The sequence below is a fragment of the Danio rerio genome, chromosome 3 (genome assembly GCF_052040795.2).
Source record: "Danio rerio strain M-AB ecotype USA chromosome 3, GRCz13ab, whole genome shotgun sequence".
In the NCBI taxonomy this organism is placed as follows: Eukaryota; Metazoa; Chordata; class Actinopteri; order Cypriniformes; family Danionidae; genus Danio; species Danio rerio.
Genome location: NC_141023.1, coordinates 24,835,530 through 24,853,813, shown reverse-complemented (window position 1 = coordinate 24,853,813; position 18,284 = coordinate 24,835,530). Strand labels below are relative to the sequence as shown.

The window sequence follows — 18,284 nt, the reverse complement described above, 5'->3', positions numbered from 1 at the left end:
GAATCAAAGCTATTTTAAAGCACTTGAATTGATAATGTAATATAAATTTCATGATAGAGTGTGTATCTAGATTTTCATATTTCTGGTTATTGAATTGAAAACTGTTGACATAGTCGCTTTGCAAATAAGAAGTTCCATTTCACAATGTATTGTAATTGGTGGGAGTGTAATTAAGTAGTGCAACAAATAATGTTAATCACCTCATTCACTTATTTAAGTTGCAAGTGTTTGTATGACGTAATATTAGAAGAAGTCCACACAAAAATGAAAATTTACACACCATGTCACTTGTGGTTTCAAAGAATATATTTTAATGAATGATGGACAACAATGGCAAATTGACTTCTGTTGCAGAAAAAAAAAACTAAACTAAAACTAAAAACAGAGCAATTGGAAGTATCTTGACATAACCATCACTTTATTGAGGGAGTAAAAAAAGTAATTTAGTTGTGATTAGAATGACTGTAAGTTGTTTTTCCGCTCCGCTATTTTTAGCCTTGCAAAAGCAGCTTCACCTGCTCTAGAGTGATTTCAGCTTGTGAATGTATTCTTAAGATGCAGATGTTTTATATATGCCTTCTGCTTCCTGCGTGCAAACTGTGGTATAATGAATGCTTCCTCTGTAAGTTGCAAGTAGTTATTTAAAAACTTTAAAACCACCATAACATGTTTACAAGTTATTAGAATTACAAAAGCTTAAAGTCAAATTCAATGTTAATAAGAAACAAGAACGCCATTCTGTTGTTTCAGCAATGGGTCCCACTTTATATTAGCTGGCCTTAACTGCTATGCACTGGAATCAACAATAAACACAATGTACTTACTGTGTTCATAATTTTATTGCAGAACACTTCTGGTGCTCTTGAGGTGGGTTAGGGCTAAGGTCAGGGACAGGTTTTACGGAGGCATAAGTTGTAATAAATGGTCAACAGATAATAATAGTAATACATACAGGTATTTAATTAATCATAAGTACACTGTAAATATTTATTTACACAAAAAGTACATTGTAATAAATTATTAATTTTGGTGTAGTAACATATTAGTTAAGGCCACATATTATAAATTGAGAGCCAGTATTGTTTCAAAGTGGACAACAACTAATCCTTTTTGTGTGTTTCCTCCAGATGTGATCCTGGACCGTCTGAAGACCAAGCAGGAAGCTGAGCTTGAGGAGGTGAAGCGGCGGGCAGCGGAGGAGGCTGAGAGGGCCAAGCTAGAGCCGAAAACTCTATCTGATGAACCAGCTTCAGGCGATCAGATGAGCTCGAACGATTCATGTCCACAACAAGACTCTAGTAATGGGAATGCACGAAATGAGCAAACGTCTTCAGACGGTGAGAGATGTGTTTGCTCGTTTTGTAGCTGCTTATGTGATTGTGTGTTTAAATTTCAGAGGAAGATCATCATTCTAACACAAAGTACATTATTTAGTCATTTGTGGTCTGTTTAAAGCGCCACGAAGCCTCCACCCCCCGTCAGCAGGGTGTTTTCACACCTCTAGTTTGAAAAACGTCAGGAAAGTGGGTGAGTCCAGCTCTGTTTGGGTGGGAGTGTTGAAAGATGGAAGGGTTTGCAAGAAAAAGAGGAGTTTCATTACATGCACAACAGCTGGTTTTTACACCGGCAACACAAAAGCAGACACACGGGGAGATAGACAGTGATTCGATGAGCAGATCTGAGAGCTGTGTGGAAGTGGAAGATTTGCACTCCATAATATTGTAGGGATTTCACTGTAAACTTAGCAACTAAATCATTTTAACTAAGGTATGTCTTTAAAAACTGAGAGTGTACTGCTGATGGTAGTAACTTTGCCATCTGAAAAAACAAACAAAGAACACTGATCACACACGTACCAAATCCGTAGAGGCAGGACAATAAACACCAACTGGAACCTCATCTTATTTTAAAAGAAGACGAGTGGCAAATCCAGGTTTCACCATTTCCAGATGCGAAAAGCTCTCAGGTAAAAATGTTACTTACAAGCATATTTTTGTTGCGTGTTAGCAGACCACTGTAATCCACAAAGGTGGGTCCACACAGGAACTTTGCTCTCATCACGAGGTAATGAAAACTAAATTTTCGTTGTGGCACATGTATAAACACAACACTGGCCAACCATGTCTCCCAACAATACTACTTTTATTAGTTTGAATTACGGTTGGCAACACGTGGCGTCTCTCTGAACATGTTACAGGTGAAAACAGTAGGGATGTAACGGTATCAGAATTTCAAGGTACGGTAATACCTCGGTATGAATGTCACGGTACGGTATTTATTGAATCATTTACAGGAAAAACAAAACTTATGAAAATACTCCAAAAAAGCGCCAAAAGTGTCAGTGACATACAAATTAGCTTATCTGTAAGCTTTGAAACAGGAACTTCAATTTTAATAACTAAAAATTATTAAACCATGTAAAAAAATAAAGTTTCAATTTATTATTGTTGAAAACTCATCACATTCAACATTTAATCACTCACTCACTTAGATAGAGATGGGTTTTACGGAAAATTATCATATAACTATAATGTGGTAAAAACTGGGATCTCTGGGATCCCCTGCAACAGAAAAAAACCCTCTCATTTGGGACTGAGGTTCATGCCATTTTTAGTCTTGGATAGAAAGTGCCCTTCCAAAATGATCAAAAGTGCCCCCGCGAGGCGACACACCCTCCGTCCCGCCCTTCAGTAGGCGCGCGACAACACCGCTCTTGAGTATGCGCGCTCAAACCCCAACCCCGAGTTTTATCGAGTCATGCGACTACGGTAATATCGGAAAAAATTGCTTTTGCGGTATGACGGTATTTACAATACCGTTACATCCCTAAACAACAGTCTTCGAAGCTACATCATGCATATTTTTGAAGTTCACAAAAGAGCACCCTGATTGGTTCGAACCAAGTCTTTCTCATGAATTTATGATGTGCTGAAAACTCAAGGACGTCACTTTGTACCGGCTGGTACAGACAGCCAATCTCTACGCTGGAACTACACGATGATCTCATTGCTTGACGTTGAACCGGAAGATTGGATTTGCTCTACACAATTCAAAAACAACCAGTATTCACTTTTTAGAGAAATAAATGTGTCCTAATAGTGTTTTTAGCAACGTGACACATTTAGATGACTGTCAACATGTCAGAAAATGTGTTTTGCTTTTTCCTGATCCTTTAAGAACGATTGAGCATCTATGTAAAGATAATATTTGGATGGTGTTTTCATAATTTTGCAATATTTTGGAATACTTGTAGTGTGGTTATCTTGGCTCTTCTCAAACGCTGCTACAGTCCTCATCATTTGCATTTGAAAGTATAACCAAATAATCTTGAAAACTAAACACAGTTTCTTGTGTCCGTTCAAATTTTAGCTTCAGTCTCTGCTGTTCCAGTTGGTGAGGTGCTCAGTTCCAGTGTTCCTGAGATTGCGGCATCATCCAGCTCCACCGTACAGACAAAACCGAACTCGCAGAGTCCAATAGGAAATGCTGTGACATCGTCTTCCAGCGGTGAGGAGAAAGGGGAAGGGACTGATGGGGTGGAAGAGTTGACAGGTACAGCGAGTGCTTTCCAAAATTTCACATTCTTTTTACATTAAGACAGGCCTCCTTTGTGAAGTGCTGTTCATACCCACACTAACAGTAGATCTTCCGTTTTATTGTGCTGCATCAAAGGCCCTGCTGGCACAAGAGACCATGTAATGTTCCCAGTAACCCTTGTTCAGTATTCCTGCTTACAGAACAGCACTGGATGTCTGCCATTTTCTTTGGTAGAACATACTAACAGAGAATGTTTCAAGATTTACCATGTTTTATAACAGTATTTGGGTACTCACTGCAGCATTAATGTTTTGTGACAACTGAAATGGGATGCTACTGTACTTCATTTTTTTTTTTTTTTCAATTTAAATGTCCTATATGTATTATGTGTTTTGTTTTTAATATGGGCATGATGTCACACATCACTATTGTACTGTTTCTCCTCAGGTAAGAGCTCAGAGGGTGCCTGTCATGGGGAAGGGGATTCTGTACTGGAGGCTGAGCTAGCTCAGACAGCAGATGAGAACAGCTGCAGCAGTCATTTCTCCATCTCTGAATGCCTACGGGGTCCAGATGAGCCTGATCTGGTGGATCGATCCTCTCAATCCTCTCTCAACAGCCAAGATGACACAGGTGTCTACACACACAGAAATAAAGATCTTTTTTTTAGTTTTACAATGTTTGTGTGTACTCGACAATTCAAATGTTTTATTTACCCTTATTCTACATAGAAATCCTTTCCTTTCTCTTTCTTTGACGGTAGAATTAATAATAGGCTTTATGTGCTGTATAGAATATCTCACCCGCTTGACTGATTTAGCTTGTTGCAGAAGTAAAAAAAAATAAAAATATCAGTGCAACAATTATACTTTAATAAATCATAAACATGATTATCGAGATTTTATTTAAAGTGGCAGTAGAATTGTTTTTGGAAAGAGATACAAATAAACCCACGGGATGTTGAATTAGAAATATTAATTTGCTGTCATTTTTTATCTACTGTATCAAAGCTATAGAAGCTGAATTAATGTATGAATTGGTTTCAATAGAAAAAAAAATTACTGACCAATGTAATATGTACATATGTACATAACATGTTGAAATTAATGTTTTTATTTTAGGTGATGGCAAAGCTAATGGAGACAGCACAAAGACAGCATCTTCACGCATGATTACACGACTCCGGAATCCTGATAGCAAGCTAAGCCAACGCAAGGTCATGCAGGACAAAGATGGCAGCTCTCAGGATGGTAGCAGAGCACTTAAAGAGGTGAGACCACTGTCTTTTTTAAATAATGTTTTGTTTGTTTAGTTATATTTGCTCATTTATGAACTTGTATTGCTATTGTGCAAATTAACCAAATGATACCAGAGGTCTTTAGCCAAAAAAAGTTAATGTTGAGTTTCTTTAAAAAAATATGCAATTACTGCTAAAAGTATATATCTACATGTTTTTGTAAATCATTTGTATGTTCTTTTAGACTCCTCCGCTGTCGTCCTTTGGCACCTTTAAGAGAGATTCAAGCAAGAGCAGTGGCTTTTTCAAATTGGGCCAGGAGGGCAAGTTTCGTGTCTACCACAACCAGTACAGCACTAACACACTTGCACTGAATAAGCATCAGCATCGAGAAGACCACGACAAACGCAGACATCTCTCCCACAAGCTCTGCATGACCCCAGCTGGTGAATTCAAGTGGAACGGATCACTGTATGGCTCAAAAGCTCTGACTGTATCCACTCTGAGATTAACCATCATCCAGCTGGAAAACAATATTCCTGCTCCATTCTTGCATCCCAACTGGGCATCACACAGGTCTTGATGAGTACCCATGGATGTTTTTTTATTCTGAATGTAGCAATTTGACTAAGTAATAATTCTGTGATCTTTTTTTTATTGTTGTAGGTCAAACTGGATAAAAGCTGTCCAAATGTGCAGCAAGGCAAGAGAGTTTGCTTTAGCTTTGGCCATTCTGGAGTGTGCAATCAAACCGGTGGTAATGCTACCTGTATGGAAGGATTCTTTAGGGCACACAAGGTGAGTTTACATTAGTGAAAATACTACAAGCACAACTCAAAGTTTGATGCAATTTTGATGGGAAATAGTGATTTTATTCTTCAAATGTATTAGATATACAGTAGGAAAATATTGGAGATTAAGCAAACAATCAAAATGGAGTGTAGATGCATGGAATATGGTGAGCAAAGTCATTGAAACTTATACAATCATTTACCTGTTAGACATGGATAATATTGGAAAACTTAGTATTTTTCAGCACAGGATTAAATATGATGTTGTAGCTGTTTTGAAATTCCTCCTGTAGTTGCACCCAATTGCGAATATTTATAAAAGTATAAAAAAAATTGAAAGTTAGATTGATACATTCACATATCAGCAGTTTAAAGTATATGATTAAATTTGTTTTCAAATAGACATTATCTGAGCCATTATGTGGTTAGGTAAACCTTCGCAAACTGCTTCGCAAACTTGTACGCTTGCAACTACACCTCAAGAGCTGTAGTTAGAAGCATAGTTCCTTGCTGTGTTCTATTCCCAGTTATCCACACTATGCCCTATTAATTTAGAACGTTCCAACATTTAAACTTCAAATGATTAAAAAAAAAAACCTTAAAATCATTGCTCCTTATGTGTTATTTAGTTTCAAAGTATTTTTACAGTTCAGTTTTAGCGATCATCATATTGGCATTTGCGTTCCCTTCTTAATGCACTTTGAAGACATTTATGCCATTTTGAACACAGCCGTGGCTCAGGTGACCTGTTATTTAAAAGCCGAATTTGCGTTAAGTCTCCAAAGCTTGTGAAAACAATTTTTAACATATGTTAATGCTTTTAATTTGTAGTAGGTTATTTATTAAGAAATGTATCTGTACTGTATATGACATGGGCCTGTTAGTTACAACATTCTGCAATGGATTGAATGTGTCAAATTGTGAAAGTAGACTTGTGTATTTATGTATATATAATACTTGATAGTAATAATAATCTTTTATGTTAAAATGAAGTATGATTTTTTTCTTTTCTTAATAAATTGCGTACTGTAAATTACAACCATTAGCCTAACGATTTAAATGATTTATATATAAGATTGTAATACGTGTTACTAAGTGGTTTTATGTTTATAGAATAGAATAGAATATGTAATATTCTCAATAATATTTATAAAGGAAATATAGGCCCTATATGTGCCATTTACATATATTTCATATAGTATGGAAAGCGAGTGCATGTTTTACCAAAACTAATATTGGATTTTTTTTTAATCTGTGTGCGTGTAAAAAAAAAATAAAAAATTGCTATAGATGTGTTTTTTTTTTCTCAAAAGAAATTTTTACTCCATCCCGTTTTGTCATTGTGGACGTTTTATGTTATAACTAATGTTGTTCAAACGATCTGCGACAAAGCAGCTACGGTTTTGGAAAACACTCATCACTGCATCTTTCTTTTCCCAAACGATGCATCGTACTATGATAGTTCAGTCATGAGTTGTGTTGTTGTTTGGGAAACGCACCCCAAAATAGGCTAAAGTGTTGTGCTGAGATTGGTGGATATGCGTTGCAAATTTGAGGACTTATCATATTTAGAAGCTTTCGTTAATAGCCTGTGGAATTTAGGGTTTGTTTGAAATTGTGCAGAGAAAAAAATAAGATAAAATCTCACATCATTCAGTCAGGAAGGGGGTTTGTTAAAAAGAAAAGGGTCAATAAAAGAGGTATGCTGGCTTTTTTAAATTAAACATAATTAATTGTCATGTTCAATTTAATGTCAAGGTAATTAAACATTGGATAATTCCTTGTACAATGCTACTCCTAAACACAAAATCATCCATGTGTGTACTTCAGCAAATTCTGTGCTGGAGGCATTCCAAAAATGTACAGTGAGTCACCTTTATGTCCCAGTTTTGATGATTTTTTTTTTTTTTGTATTATTCTCCCGCAGGCTTCATCGTATGACCTCTGTGGAGCGGGAAGAGAAAGAGAAGGTGAAAAAGAGAGAGAAAAAGCTAGAGGATGAAGAGACTATGCAGCAGGCCACATGGGTGAAGTACACTTTCCCCATCAAACACCAGGTACGTTAGAGCACTTGCAAGCTATGTGTTTCTGTTGAAACATAACATCCGCATCAGTATTTGAGCTGCAGGCAATCAGTAACTGAACAGATGTGTTCTGTAGGTGTGGAAGCAGAAAGGTGAGGAGTACAGAGTAACTGGGTATGGAGGCTGGAGCTGGGTTAGTAAGACGCACGTCCATCGATTTTTCACAAAACTTCCAGGAAACACAAACGTCAATTACCGCAAGGCACTTGAGGGTATGTGGTTTACTTGCATAGAATACCATAAAAGAATTATCAAACTGTCTTGGAAACAGAAAAACCTAAACTTTTTTATTTTTATTTTTATAGCAGCTAAAACTGGAATGGACAATCAGGCAGCTCTCCCAGGGGCACCAAAAACTGTGGTTAAAAAAGACGAAATGTCATCTCAAAATGTGCCTGATAAGGATAATACCCAGGTCCTATCACTGGATTCTTCTGAGGAAAAGCTATCAGTGGAAAAAGATCATGTGTTAAAAGTTGAAGAACAAGATGAAGAAAAAATGAATGAAACAACTGAAGAGAAATGTAATGAGAAAAACGAATCTGTGGAAGAAATGGACACCAGCAGTCCTAACTCTGCAAATGAGGGAAAAGGTAATTCTACAGTTTTTCCTGTAAAAATACAGCATATTAAGAATTATATAGCATGTATTCTCTGATATTGGAATGCATTAAAATAGTTGCCATGTGGAACAGCTGCTAAATGTGCCTCTCTCTTTCAATGTCTACAGTTGAAATCACCAATGCCTCAACCGATGACTCTACTATGAAAGAAGAGCCTTTGGATAGTGAGGTGGTGAAAGATAACACTCTGAATAAACCCCAGCAATGCTTTTGGCATGATGTTGTAAATGTTAGTGAAGGCTTTTTACAACGCACAGCATACAAGAAATTAAAGCCATCAAAACTTGATGGCCTTTTGGAGAGGCGAGTCAAACAGTTCACAATAGAAGAGAAGCAGAGGATTGATAAACTCAAACAGGCACCTACTTCTAAACCATTGACTGAAACGGCAGTGGAAAACAAAGAGACAACCTTAGCTGCTCAGGACCATAAGGTCAAGATTGAAGGAACTATCTCTGAAACTCCTAAGGCTAGACAGACTGAGGGGGTAGCGTGTCTTGCGATACAAGAAAAAGACAATGTAGTCAAGCGGCTTGTTTTTAACCAAGAGGATGAACAGGCAAAGACAAACACTTCAGGACAGAAGAACACTCTGGATGTCAGATTAAATGATTCTGTTGAATTGGCCCCAAAAGAAAATCAGCAGAAGTTGGCAGAAACCGATCCCAAGACCGCCAGTAGGGTCGCAATGTCTGAGCTTAATGGAAACTCTCAAAGTCTGGATCAAAGTCTCAGCTTAAACGCTAAACCTGATAAAAATATTACAGAAGCTACCTGTCCATCTGAAGACTCTGCGGGAAAGGACAACATTGAAAACAGTGAGAATGATCTAGATGTGAAGAAAACTGTGCCTGTGCAAGTAAACGGGAAGGATGTTACTGTTGACCCAGAATGTAAGAATTTGACTGATAACGGTGACACAAAGGAGTTAACCAATACCATTGTAGAGGATATAAAAGCAATATCACCAAAGGAACCAGTAAAGTCACTAATGAATGGTGACGCCAGTCAAGAGTGTCTTAAAGAATGGACTAATAGCACGATTCCTCAGGTGAATTTGGATGAGGAGAAAGCAGTTACTAAGCTTGACCCTGATTATCCACCACCTCAGAAAGTGGCCAAGTTGGAAAACAATATCGAAAAACCTATAGATTCCTCTGTTAGCTTCTCTGTACCTGAACCTTCTCCTGTAGCTTCTGAGCCAAATGAAAGATCCGAGGTGCCTAGTCATAGCTCTAAGGTGGAGCCGATGCAAGTGGTGGAGGCAAAGCCTTCTGTTCCTTCACCTGTCCCTTCAGCAGAGGAGTCCAGCTTAAGCAGTGACCTCACTGAAAACAGCAGCAGCATTGGCGAGACTACTGTCGTTACTCAAGTCACCACAACTACAACCACAGTATCCACAGAGTCCCGCATGGTGTTGACCTCTCGTGATAGTCTTGCTTCCAAGAACGGCCTCAATACCGCTGTGCTAACAGATTCTAAGGTGGAGTCTAGCAGCTCTGTTTCAACACTCTCCTCTACAACTACCACTACTGTTACCAAGGTTTTGAGCTCATCCCAGGAAGCCACTCTAACAACAGAGTGCAAGACTATGGTCATGAAAACACTGACAGATACCACATCAAGTCCTAGTGGGTCCACTGTAAAATCTATGACTGTAAGTCATGAATATTCCACCAGGGACAGAGTACGACTATTAAAGTTTTCTCGCACCAAGAAAACGAGGTCGGGAACAGCCTTGCCCTCCTACCGCAAATTTGTGACCAAGAGTAGCAAAAAGAGTATCTTTGTGCTTCCCAATGATGAGCTAAAGAAGCTTGCAAGGCGTGGTGGCATCCGTGAAGTTCCCATCTTTAACTATAATGCCAAGCCAGCCCTAGATATCTGGCCTTACCCATCCCCTCGACCAACATTTGGGATCACATGGAGGTCTGTATCTTGTTCATCTGTATTGGATGTTTTTATTTAGAAATGTTAGTTGCTAAAGCAAATGTATAAGGGTAGGGCAGGGTTGTCTGTTGCGGCTTTTTGAAGGTCACTTTCCAGGAGAATTTTGCTCTAGATCTAAAGCCTTTTTTCTACTCGACCCGTCTGCTAGTTTGCTTGAGTGTGCGAGGTGAATGTGACATCATCGCTGAGTTGGCGGAGGTTCACTTTGGGCGAATTTTTGAGATTCAAAACAAATGCATGATGTAAAGTCACTGAGATTTCTTTTGAAGCTTTGATGAAAAAACAAGGCATATATTTTGTGCACAGGTTGTCCAAGGCTTTTTAAGTAAATATTTTTCTTTGTATTGTATAAAAGGTTTTTCATTAAGTACGAGGTTAGCTTGGATACATAAAATGTAGCCTAAGTTACCCATTTGCCCAACTGTAAAAATGTCACATGTGTCCTTTACAATTATCCACAACTTATTTGTTTTATTAATAGTTAAATTCATATATTTAGCAATTCAACTCGCTGACTTCTTTACTACTGTTTCTTTGTGACAGTTACTTTGAGTCGCCCCCTGTTGTTACAAATAATATTACAGTGGAAAGCTCGCCAAGAATAATAGCCTTCACAGTTCTCAGCTGTGCACGCAGTCAGTGAAGGCTTGCACTGCGAAGCCTGGTGAAACTATAAAGTTCTTAAACTATATGTTCTTAAGCGAACACACATTAGCTAATTAAGATCTTTGATTTCACTAAAAAGTTTCGAGCACGCGTGTTGGAGCTAAACTCTGCAAGAAACTGACACTCTAAAGCCAAGATTGCCTATTACTCTGTTAGGGGTTTGAAGCTCATAAATCTACATATATTTACTATTGTACAGACTTTACAATTTTTGGCTTGTCAATGTGGAGTGTGCAAGTTTGTCTATAGACAGTTATGCTTGAAATTTTGCCCAACTTGTAGATTTGCCCAGAGTTCAGTAACCTTAGGACCAGAAAGCCATTGGCATTGGAGTCCTACTCCTATAGGGCCTTTGTCCTGACAAATTTAGCTTCAGCAAGTTTTGCTAAAAGTTTTTAAGTCATTCTGAAGATCTTGATTACTTGGTTTTTGTGTGCTTATTTAGGATAACATATGTTTACAGCATCTCTGTAGCTCTTTCCTTTATTACATGGTCCCAAGTGTTTCTAATATACAAGAGTGCACATATCTGTTAGAGGTGTTTTTCCCATACTAGATTTAATGCATTTGGCTGTGATTAAAATCTCTGCTTGTATATATGAAAGACTTGTGTATGGATTAACTGGTTCTCTAAAAGAAAATTGCTAAATGTGCTGGCAATAAGAAAATGAATCACCATAGATGCTCGCATTTAGAGAATTGATAAACACTTGATCCTTTTTAATCTCTGATGCTCATGAGTTGGAGGTTTTTTGATATAGGTACCGACTCCAGACAGTTCGGTCATTGGCTGGAGTGAGCTTAATGCTACGACTACTTTGGGCCTGCCTCAGATGGGACGACATGTCTGTAAAACCCTCACCCACAGGAGGAACAACACGAACAGGTTGGCACTTAACAGCTTTAAAGTCAATTTGCCATCAAAGACCTTGAAAGTCAACATTCAACCTCTTTTGTATGTGCGATTTAACAGAGACATCTGACACCGACATCACCACAACTGAGATCATTAAGCGGAGAGATGTAGGTCCTTATGGCATTCGTTCAGAGTATTGCATCAGGAAGATCATTTGTCCCCTTGGTGTGCCTGAGACTCCCAAAGGTAACAATGACTCAAAGAGTGCTTATACAAGGCAACTGCTTTGGTTTCAGTTGTGGATTTTTTGATCTCGTCTGTCTGTCATTTCTTTGAGTAGAGACTCCCACACCTCAAAGGAAAGGCCTTCGTTCAAGTGCTTTAAGACCAAAGAAGCCAGAACCAGCTAAGCAAACAGGGCCAGTTGTAATAGAAACCTGGGTGGCCGAGGAAGACCTTGAACTCTGGGAGATTCGAGCCTTTACCGAAAGGTGGGAATTCTCCTTTTTTTTCTATTGTGTGTTTTTTCCTATGGACGCTTATTCACTTTGCAATTGGTATTTTTCCCAATGGTCCATGTGTCCTTCATTGTCATTTGTTCAGTCGTACACTTTTAAGTTTAAGATTTCTGAACTTTCTGATTTCATAGGGTTGAGAGGGAAAAGGCACAAGCAGCTGACCCAACTAAGGTTAGTGTGCAGAAGAAAGCAGAGGAGGTCAAGGCCCAATTGGAAGCTCAGCTAAAGCAGCAGAGATTGGCAGCCCAGCAGGTGGGAATGTAGACATGTGCCCACCTGGGGCGCCCCTTTTTGTTTACCAGGGGCACTATTAACAGAAATGAGTGTTCTTCCTAATGGGCTTCTTGATTGCTTATTACTTGTAATGATCACTTGGTGGTGTGTGTGTTCCCTTGAAGTAACCTTGTTTGTCTAATATCTGATTGCCTTGGATCTTTGTTTTATTTTGTTAAATTGAAGAGCCTACCATTTGTTTTGTTTCAGAAACGGTTGGAACAGCAGAAACCTAGTACCACCAGCAACACAACCACCTTGACCAGCACCCCTACAACCCCTGGGACCACTACTCAGAAAGTGGTGGTGGGCTCTATAAGCGGTCAGGTAACTTCGACGCCAAAAGTGGTAATGACCACCAAGCTGGGTTCTCCGGTGACATTCCAGCAAAACAAGAACTTCCAGCAGTCCTTTGCTTCCTGGGTCAAGCAGGGTCAACAGGGCAATTCAGGTCAGTCTAAATGGTGTTCTGAGCAGGCATGGTTTAAAACATTGCTTGATGTTTTTAACTTTAGCTGCTTTCGTTGTTGCTGTTGTTGTGTGCTTTTTTTTGCACGTTGGTGTATTTGGTTGAAAATTAGCTGGATTTCCAGTTGTTATTTTGGTTGGCTTATCTGTGGTGGTGCTTGAGAGATTGTTTTGTTGTCCGTGGCGTTCTTGGATGCAACCGCTGCTGTGTTTCCTGAATGGGATGTATGTGTTAGAGTAGTGATCAGACCTGTGTCTTGCAGTCTCTACCAGTTCGGTCGTGACTGTGGCGGCGAGTAGCGCCACCACGTCTGGGCAAACGTTCCACATCGCTGCTGCTCCGGGGTCAATGGCCGGCAGTGTCATCGCTGCTAAACTACCTGTTCCAGCCAACAGCAAGATAGTCACAGTGAACGTGCCAACCACGCAAGGAGGTACGGCAGGCCTCCAACATCATTGGCATGCGATTTTGTTTAAAGGGCTCCTATTTTACCTCTTTTAAAAGATGCAAGATAAGTCTTTGGGTGTCTCCAGAAGGTGTTTGTAAAGTTTCATCTCAAAATTCTCATCAGATCATTTTTTTTATACCCTTCTGATTATACCTAATTTAGTCTCAGATGACAGCGTAGTTGTTTTTGTAGCCTGTCTTTAATGCAAATTAACCGGTTCTCCCCACCCACCATTCCCACATGGGTGCTGGATAATGAAAGTAGACTCAGTGAAAGTTTATGATTCTGTTTTGCTGTTGTTGTTGTTGTGAACATCCCATATACTTTGGTACAAGATTTATATATGTTTTATGGCTATACTGTTTTATATTTAAGTCTAATAATTGTCATTGTTATTTATCTGTTTGACTAATTTTCCATCTGTCAGTCTCTGTGATGAATTTGCTACTGTTCAAAAGTCTGTAGTCAAATTACAGCTCTGTAGTAAATGTTGCTACATCTGAAAACATGTAAATACCACATTTAATAACTTAATTGAACTTTACTCTAAACTCTCTTTTCAATTTTGTTAAAACGTTCTGTGAGATAATGTGGCTTCTTACAAATAATTAGACACAAAACATCTCATTTACAATGCATTGCTTTGTTATCAGGGACATTTTTAGTAAGAAATTTTAAGAACTCAATGGGGATTTCCTGGGTTTCTTTTTCAGCGTATTTGGAGTTTTTACACGAGTATTCTGGCTTGGATGTAGATTTGCTACTAATCACAGAGCCATGCTTCCCTAAAAGGATTTGCCTAGCTATTGGAGCATTTGCTAAACCATGACTTGGATTTCATTTAGTTTTACCTGAATTTAAAATTATAATGTTTTTATATTATGACTGTTATCACTTTATTCATGAGCTAGTAAATGCAGCCTTTGGTATTAAAGAGACTTCTTTAAAAACAAACAAACTTGAATGTCCATCTATCCATGTAATTTGTTACTCTGTTTTGACAGGTTTGGTGCAGGTACAGCAAAAGGTGGTGGGCATCATTCCATCAAGCACAGCAGGCAACGCACAGTCCTTTCCTCCATTCCAGCCACGCACAGCCACCATCAACATCAGACCCAACACAACCACCTCCACGCAGCAGGTTTGAGCTTGCACTAGAATAATCCACTCTGGTTAACCCTGCTTTGTGTGTTCCAGTTGTAATAATTAATGTAATGGTTTATGCTCAGGTCCTGACAACTGGAACCACCCTACGGCCAGGGATGACTGTAATACGTTCCCCCTTGCAGCAGGCCACCACTCTGGGGAAGACTATCATTCGCACACCCCTGATGGTTCAGCAAGGTATTTAATTAATCCTAAATAGGATTAATTATTAGTTTTTTACTTATTATTTATTAGGATAGGAGAAAACATGACATGATAGGACCTCGTTCGAAATAGTGGTCATTATACAGAAATATTTTGTATACAAATATCCACACGGAATATCCACAATGTGTTTTAGGCAACGCTTTTGAATGCATCACAGTTTTCTGACTCTGTAATTGTCAATGATTATACCACACAGGCCAAACACAGCAGCAGGTGCAGACAAGTTCAGGCACTCAGGTGGTGGGCACTCCTCCTCGCCTCCCCACACCAAACCAACCCCAGACCCCACAGACGCCCGCTTCTCCACGACCACAGCAGGGTCAGGTCAAACTCACTCTGGCCCAGCTCACACAGCTCACCCAGGGGGCTCAGGTATGTACAGTTGTTAAGCTTATTGTGGCAAATTCATCTGTGCACTTCATAGAGCTCTGCAGTGGTGGCATATTTTAAAAGGTCTACCTGGATATTAACATCACCCTGGTTTCCTTGACAAAACTCATATCTCAATGGCTTTTAGATTATTGAATAAATAAGCTTTCTTGGCATATAAAAATGCAAAAGTGTATTGGACATTTTGTCCATCATGATAGTCTTTATAGATGAACACAACTTAGCTGTTAATAGCTGACAGCGAATAGTTCTGATATCACATTTTGTGCTTATTAAAAAAAAAAAAAGTTTAGTTTGTTTTAGTTGGCTTGGAAAAACTTACCAGAAAGTTTGAAGATGTTTTTAAAAACTTACATATAACATGTATATAAATTTTTATATTTAACATGTATAATATTTTTATTGTCCGGTCAAATAGACAAGTAGACAAAACAAAGACTAAAGGTTTAAAATTTTAGAAGCCAGAACCCATAACCAACTCACAATTTGATATGATTTATGATATTTCATGCTACTTGTTTAGGATTTTGATAATATGTTATATGTTAACAGCGTTTGCTATATTGTTTTAGCACATTGCAAATGTGTTTTGGCATATTAGGATGCTTGCCTTTTTTTAGCTATGTTTAGCTATGTCTTTGTTGTTGGCTTATGTTTAGAATTATTATTAATGGCATTGGCATATTTAAGCCAAGTTAGCCAACATACTTTTGGAAGCAAGATGCTAGCAATGAGTTAAATCCAATAACCATGATACAATGTTTTAACTTCTTAATGATGTTGTTGCCATGTTTACACATGTAGCTACATAGATTTTTCAGGAATTTAACCAAATATGATAACTTTGGGAAAATGAAACTGTTAAAATGCTAACTTGTTTTTTAGTTTTTAGCTTAAAAATATTCTCAGCATTCTATTCCAACTGTTTTTCAGTAGATGTAAAAAACTTTTTATTAATTAACTCATGCTTTCCATTCTTCAGGGTGGGAACCAGGGTTTGACTGTAGTGATCCAGGGACAGGGTCAGACCACAGGCCAGCTGCAGGTCATTCCTCAGGGCGTGACGGTCATTCCGGGACCTGGTCAACAGCTTATGCAGGCAGCTATGCCCAATGGCCAAGTCCAGCGTTTCCTGTTCACACCCATGGCCCCTGCACCCACACCTGCCCCTGCACCAGTGTCTGCTACTGCTGCCCCCTCCAACACAACCCCATCCAGCGTCCCACCCGCAGCTGCTCCCACTGCGGTCACCAGCACAACTCCAGCGCCCATTCAAACAGGTGGGACAGTAGTTTTTCAGAAAAGAACTCAAGTATTTCAGTTTTGACACTTACTGTATGCCTGTAGCTGAGCACAGCTTTTTAAAGTGAAAATAGGCCAGTAGTTTTGCTAATTAGTAGTCTTTTGATATAAGGCTTTACAGAGTTTGGAAAAGTATGGAAGTTAATTCTGAGTAATTTCCAGATCTAGAAATGTTTGGAAAAATTAAAAGAATTGAAAAAAAAAAAAATATATATATATATATATATATATATATATATATATATATATATATTAAGGGTGTCACGATCCTCCAAATTCTCGATTCGATTACATTTTCGATTCTGAAGGCACAATTCAATTCGATTTTCGATTATGAATAATTAATTAATTAATGACCAATTAATTATTTGTAGCCTACCGTTGAAACTACCTGACCTGCATGATCTTTGTTTTACCCATAAACAAATCATACAGTAAATGAATAAAGGCAAGATACACACATAATTACCACCTGTCAATCAATTTTTCTGCGGGACTCGTGAAGAGGCAGTGATCTGTGTCATTATAATGGCGTCGGTAAAAAAGAGGCACAACCAACAGGAACCAGCCAACAGTATCTGAGGTGTTCGCTAAAATGACTAAGTAAGTACAAGTGAGTGAAAGATTGAAGCAGTCCTCTGACTGCCTGGACCTGCTGTCTGGAGCGCAAGGCTGTGTATGCGTCTGTGTCTGTGTGGTCACGTGATGTGCATTTTCAGAGGTAGAGAGGATGGAGGGCTGCTCAGAAATGCTACACGCCACTGTGGATGTCAAATCGTTGTCGTTCTAAAATGCCATTTAAAAACAAAGACAAAGTGTAAACAGGGCCTGAGCGTGTACTTTTCGCGAGCGGATTTGCAACGGGGGAGGACGGAGGATCGCGATGCCAGTGTTGTCTATCGGACGAACCGTACGTAATACGTACATAGCAGAGCTTGCAGAACTGTGTTTTTTTGTTGACAACACGAACGTTGTCAACATAACTCACTGGAAATCCAAAATGCTTACACACCGGCGACTTCATTGAAAGAGAAGAGGGTTTAAGCTTTGTCGACGGGTCTCCTGCTTCTGCAGTTTAACAAGCACTTCAACAAGCCTGTTTTTTCCCAGCTTGGCAAGCCAAGCTGACGTGACATGGGGGCGTGGCAGCATCGACGATTCTATTTTTTAATTCGATAATCGAAATTGAGCATAAATTTCGATTGATTTCGATTAAAAATCAAAATCGTGACACCCCTAATATATATATATATATATATATATATATATATATATATATATATATATATATATATATATATATATATAGTAGCTTAAATAAAACAGCACACACAAACAGCAGAATAGGTTTGCACAAGCTCTGCAATTTAGTCAAGTGGTCCTATGACACACACACATACAGTTCAAACCAGAAGTTTACATGCACTGTATAAAAAGGCTCATAACAATTTTTTTTTTAAAAGTCAGATGTTGATGTGACTAAACTTTTTCTCTTTTAGGTAAGTTAGGATTATCACATTTGTTTCTGTTCTGCTTAATAGCAGAATAATGAGAGAGATATTTTTTGAGAAATTGTGATAACTTTTCTTGAAAACCAAGTTTACATACAATAAGATTAATATGCCCCTGAAAAAAGCTCAGATGATGTTGTCAAGGTTTTGGAAGTTTCTGATTGGCTAATTGACAACATTTGAGCTAATTGGAGGCACAACTGTAGAATAATATTTAAGGAAAACCTCAATCACACTGCTTCCTTGTGTGACAAA

At 38.6% G+C, this 18,284-nt stretch overlaps 2 protein-coding genes across 51 annotated transcripts in view; one reads left to right on the top strand and one right to left on the bottom strand.

Annotated features, from left to right (window-relative positions):
• Nucleotides 1-18,284, bottom strand: part of LOC147845623 (uncharacterized) — an 807,608-nt gene that overhangs the window by 29,878 nt on the left and 759,446 nt on the right. The gene's annotated exons all lie outside the window — the stretch shown is intronic.
• The window catches only part of bptf (bromodomain PHD finger transcription factor), a 39,798-nt gene that overhangs the window by 7,812 nt on the left and 13,702 nt on the right, over nucleotides 1-18,284 (top strand). For 4 of the 50 annotated variants that reach the window (XM_087244388.1, XM_087244390.1, XM_087244387.1 and 1 more), the window contains exons 4-23: nucleotides 1,128-1,337; nucleotides 3,370-3,507; nucleotides 3,985-4,170; nucleotides 4,659-4,807; nucleotides 5,019-5,350; nucleotides 5,441-5,572; nucleotides 7,493-7,622; nucleotides 7,726-7,861; nucleotides 7,955-8,242; nucleotides 8,380-10,201; nucleotides 11,650-11,774; nucleotides 11,862-11,990; nucleotides 12,085-12,235; nucleotides 12,394-12,433; nucleotides 12,746-12,986; nucleotides 13,267-13,437; nucleotides 14,457-14,593; nucleotides 14,682-14,796; nucleotides 15,023-15,198; nucleotides 16,199-16,496. In XM_087244388.1, coding sequence (XP_087100514.1) covers nucleotides 1,128-1,337; nucleotides 3,370-3,507; nucleotides 3,985-4,170; nucleotides 4,659-4,807; nucleotides 5,019-5,350; nucleotides 5,441-5,572; nucleotides 7,493-7,622; nucleotides 7,726-7,861; nucleotides 7,955-8,242; nucleotides 8,380-10,201; nucleotides 11,650-11,774; nucleotides 11,862-11,990; nucleotides 12,085-12,235; nucleotides 12,394-12,433; nucleotides 12,746-12,986; nucleotides 13,267-13,437; nucleotides 14,457-14,593; nucleotides 14,682-14,796; nucleotides 15,023-15,198; nucleotides 16,199-16,496 — 5,106 coding nt within the window. Of the gene's footprint in view, nucleotides 1-1,127; nucleotides 1,338-3,369; nucleotides 3,553-3,984; nucleotides 4,171-4,658; nucleotides 4,808-5,018; nucleotides 5,351-5,440; nucleotides 5,573-7,492; nucleotides 7,623-7,725; nucleotides 7,862-7,954; nucleotides 8,243-8,379; nucleotides 10,202-11,649; nucleotides 11,775-11,861; nucleotides 11,991-12,084; nucleotides 12,236-12,393; nucleotides 12,515-12,745; nucleotides 12,987-13,266; nucleotides 13,438-14,456; nucleotides 14,594-14,681; nucleotides 14,797-15,022; nucleotides 15,199-16,198; nucleotides 16,497-18,284 lie in introns of all 50 variants that reach the window. The other 46 variants (XM_087244376.1, XM_087244380.1, XM_087244375.1 and 43 more) reach the window with 14 other exon arrangements.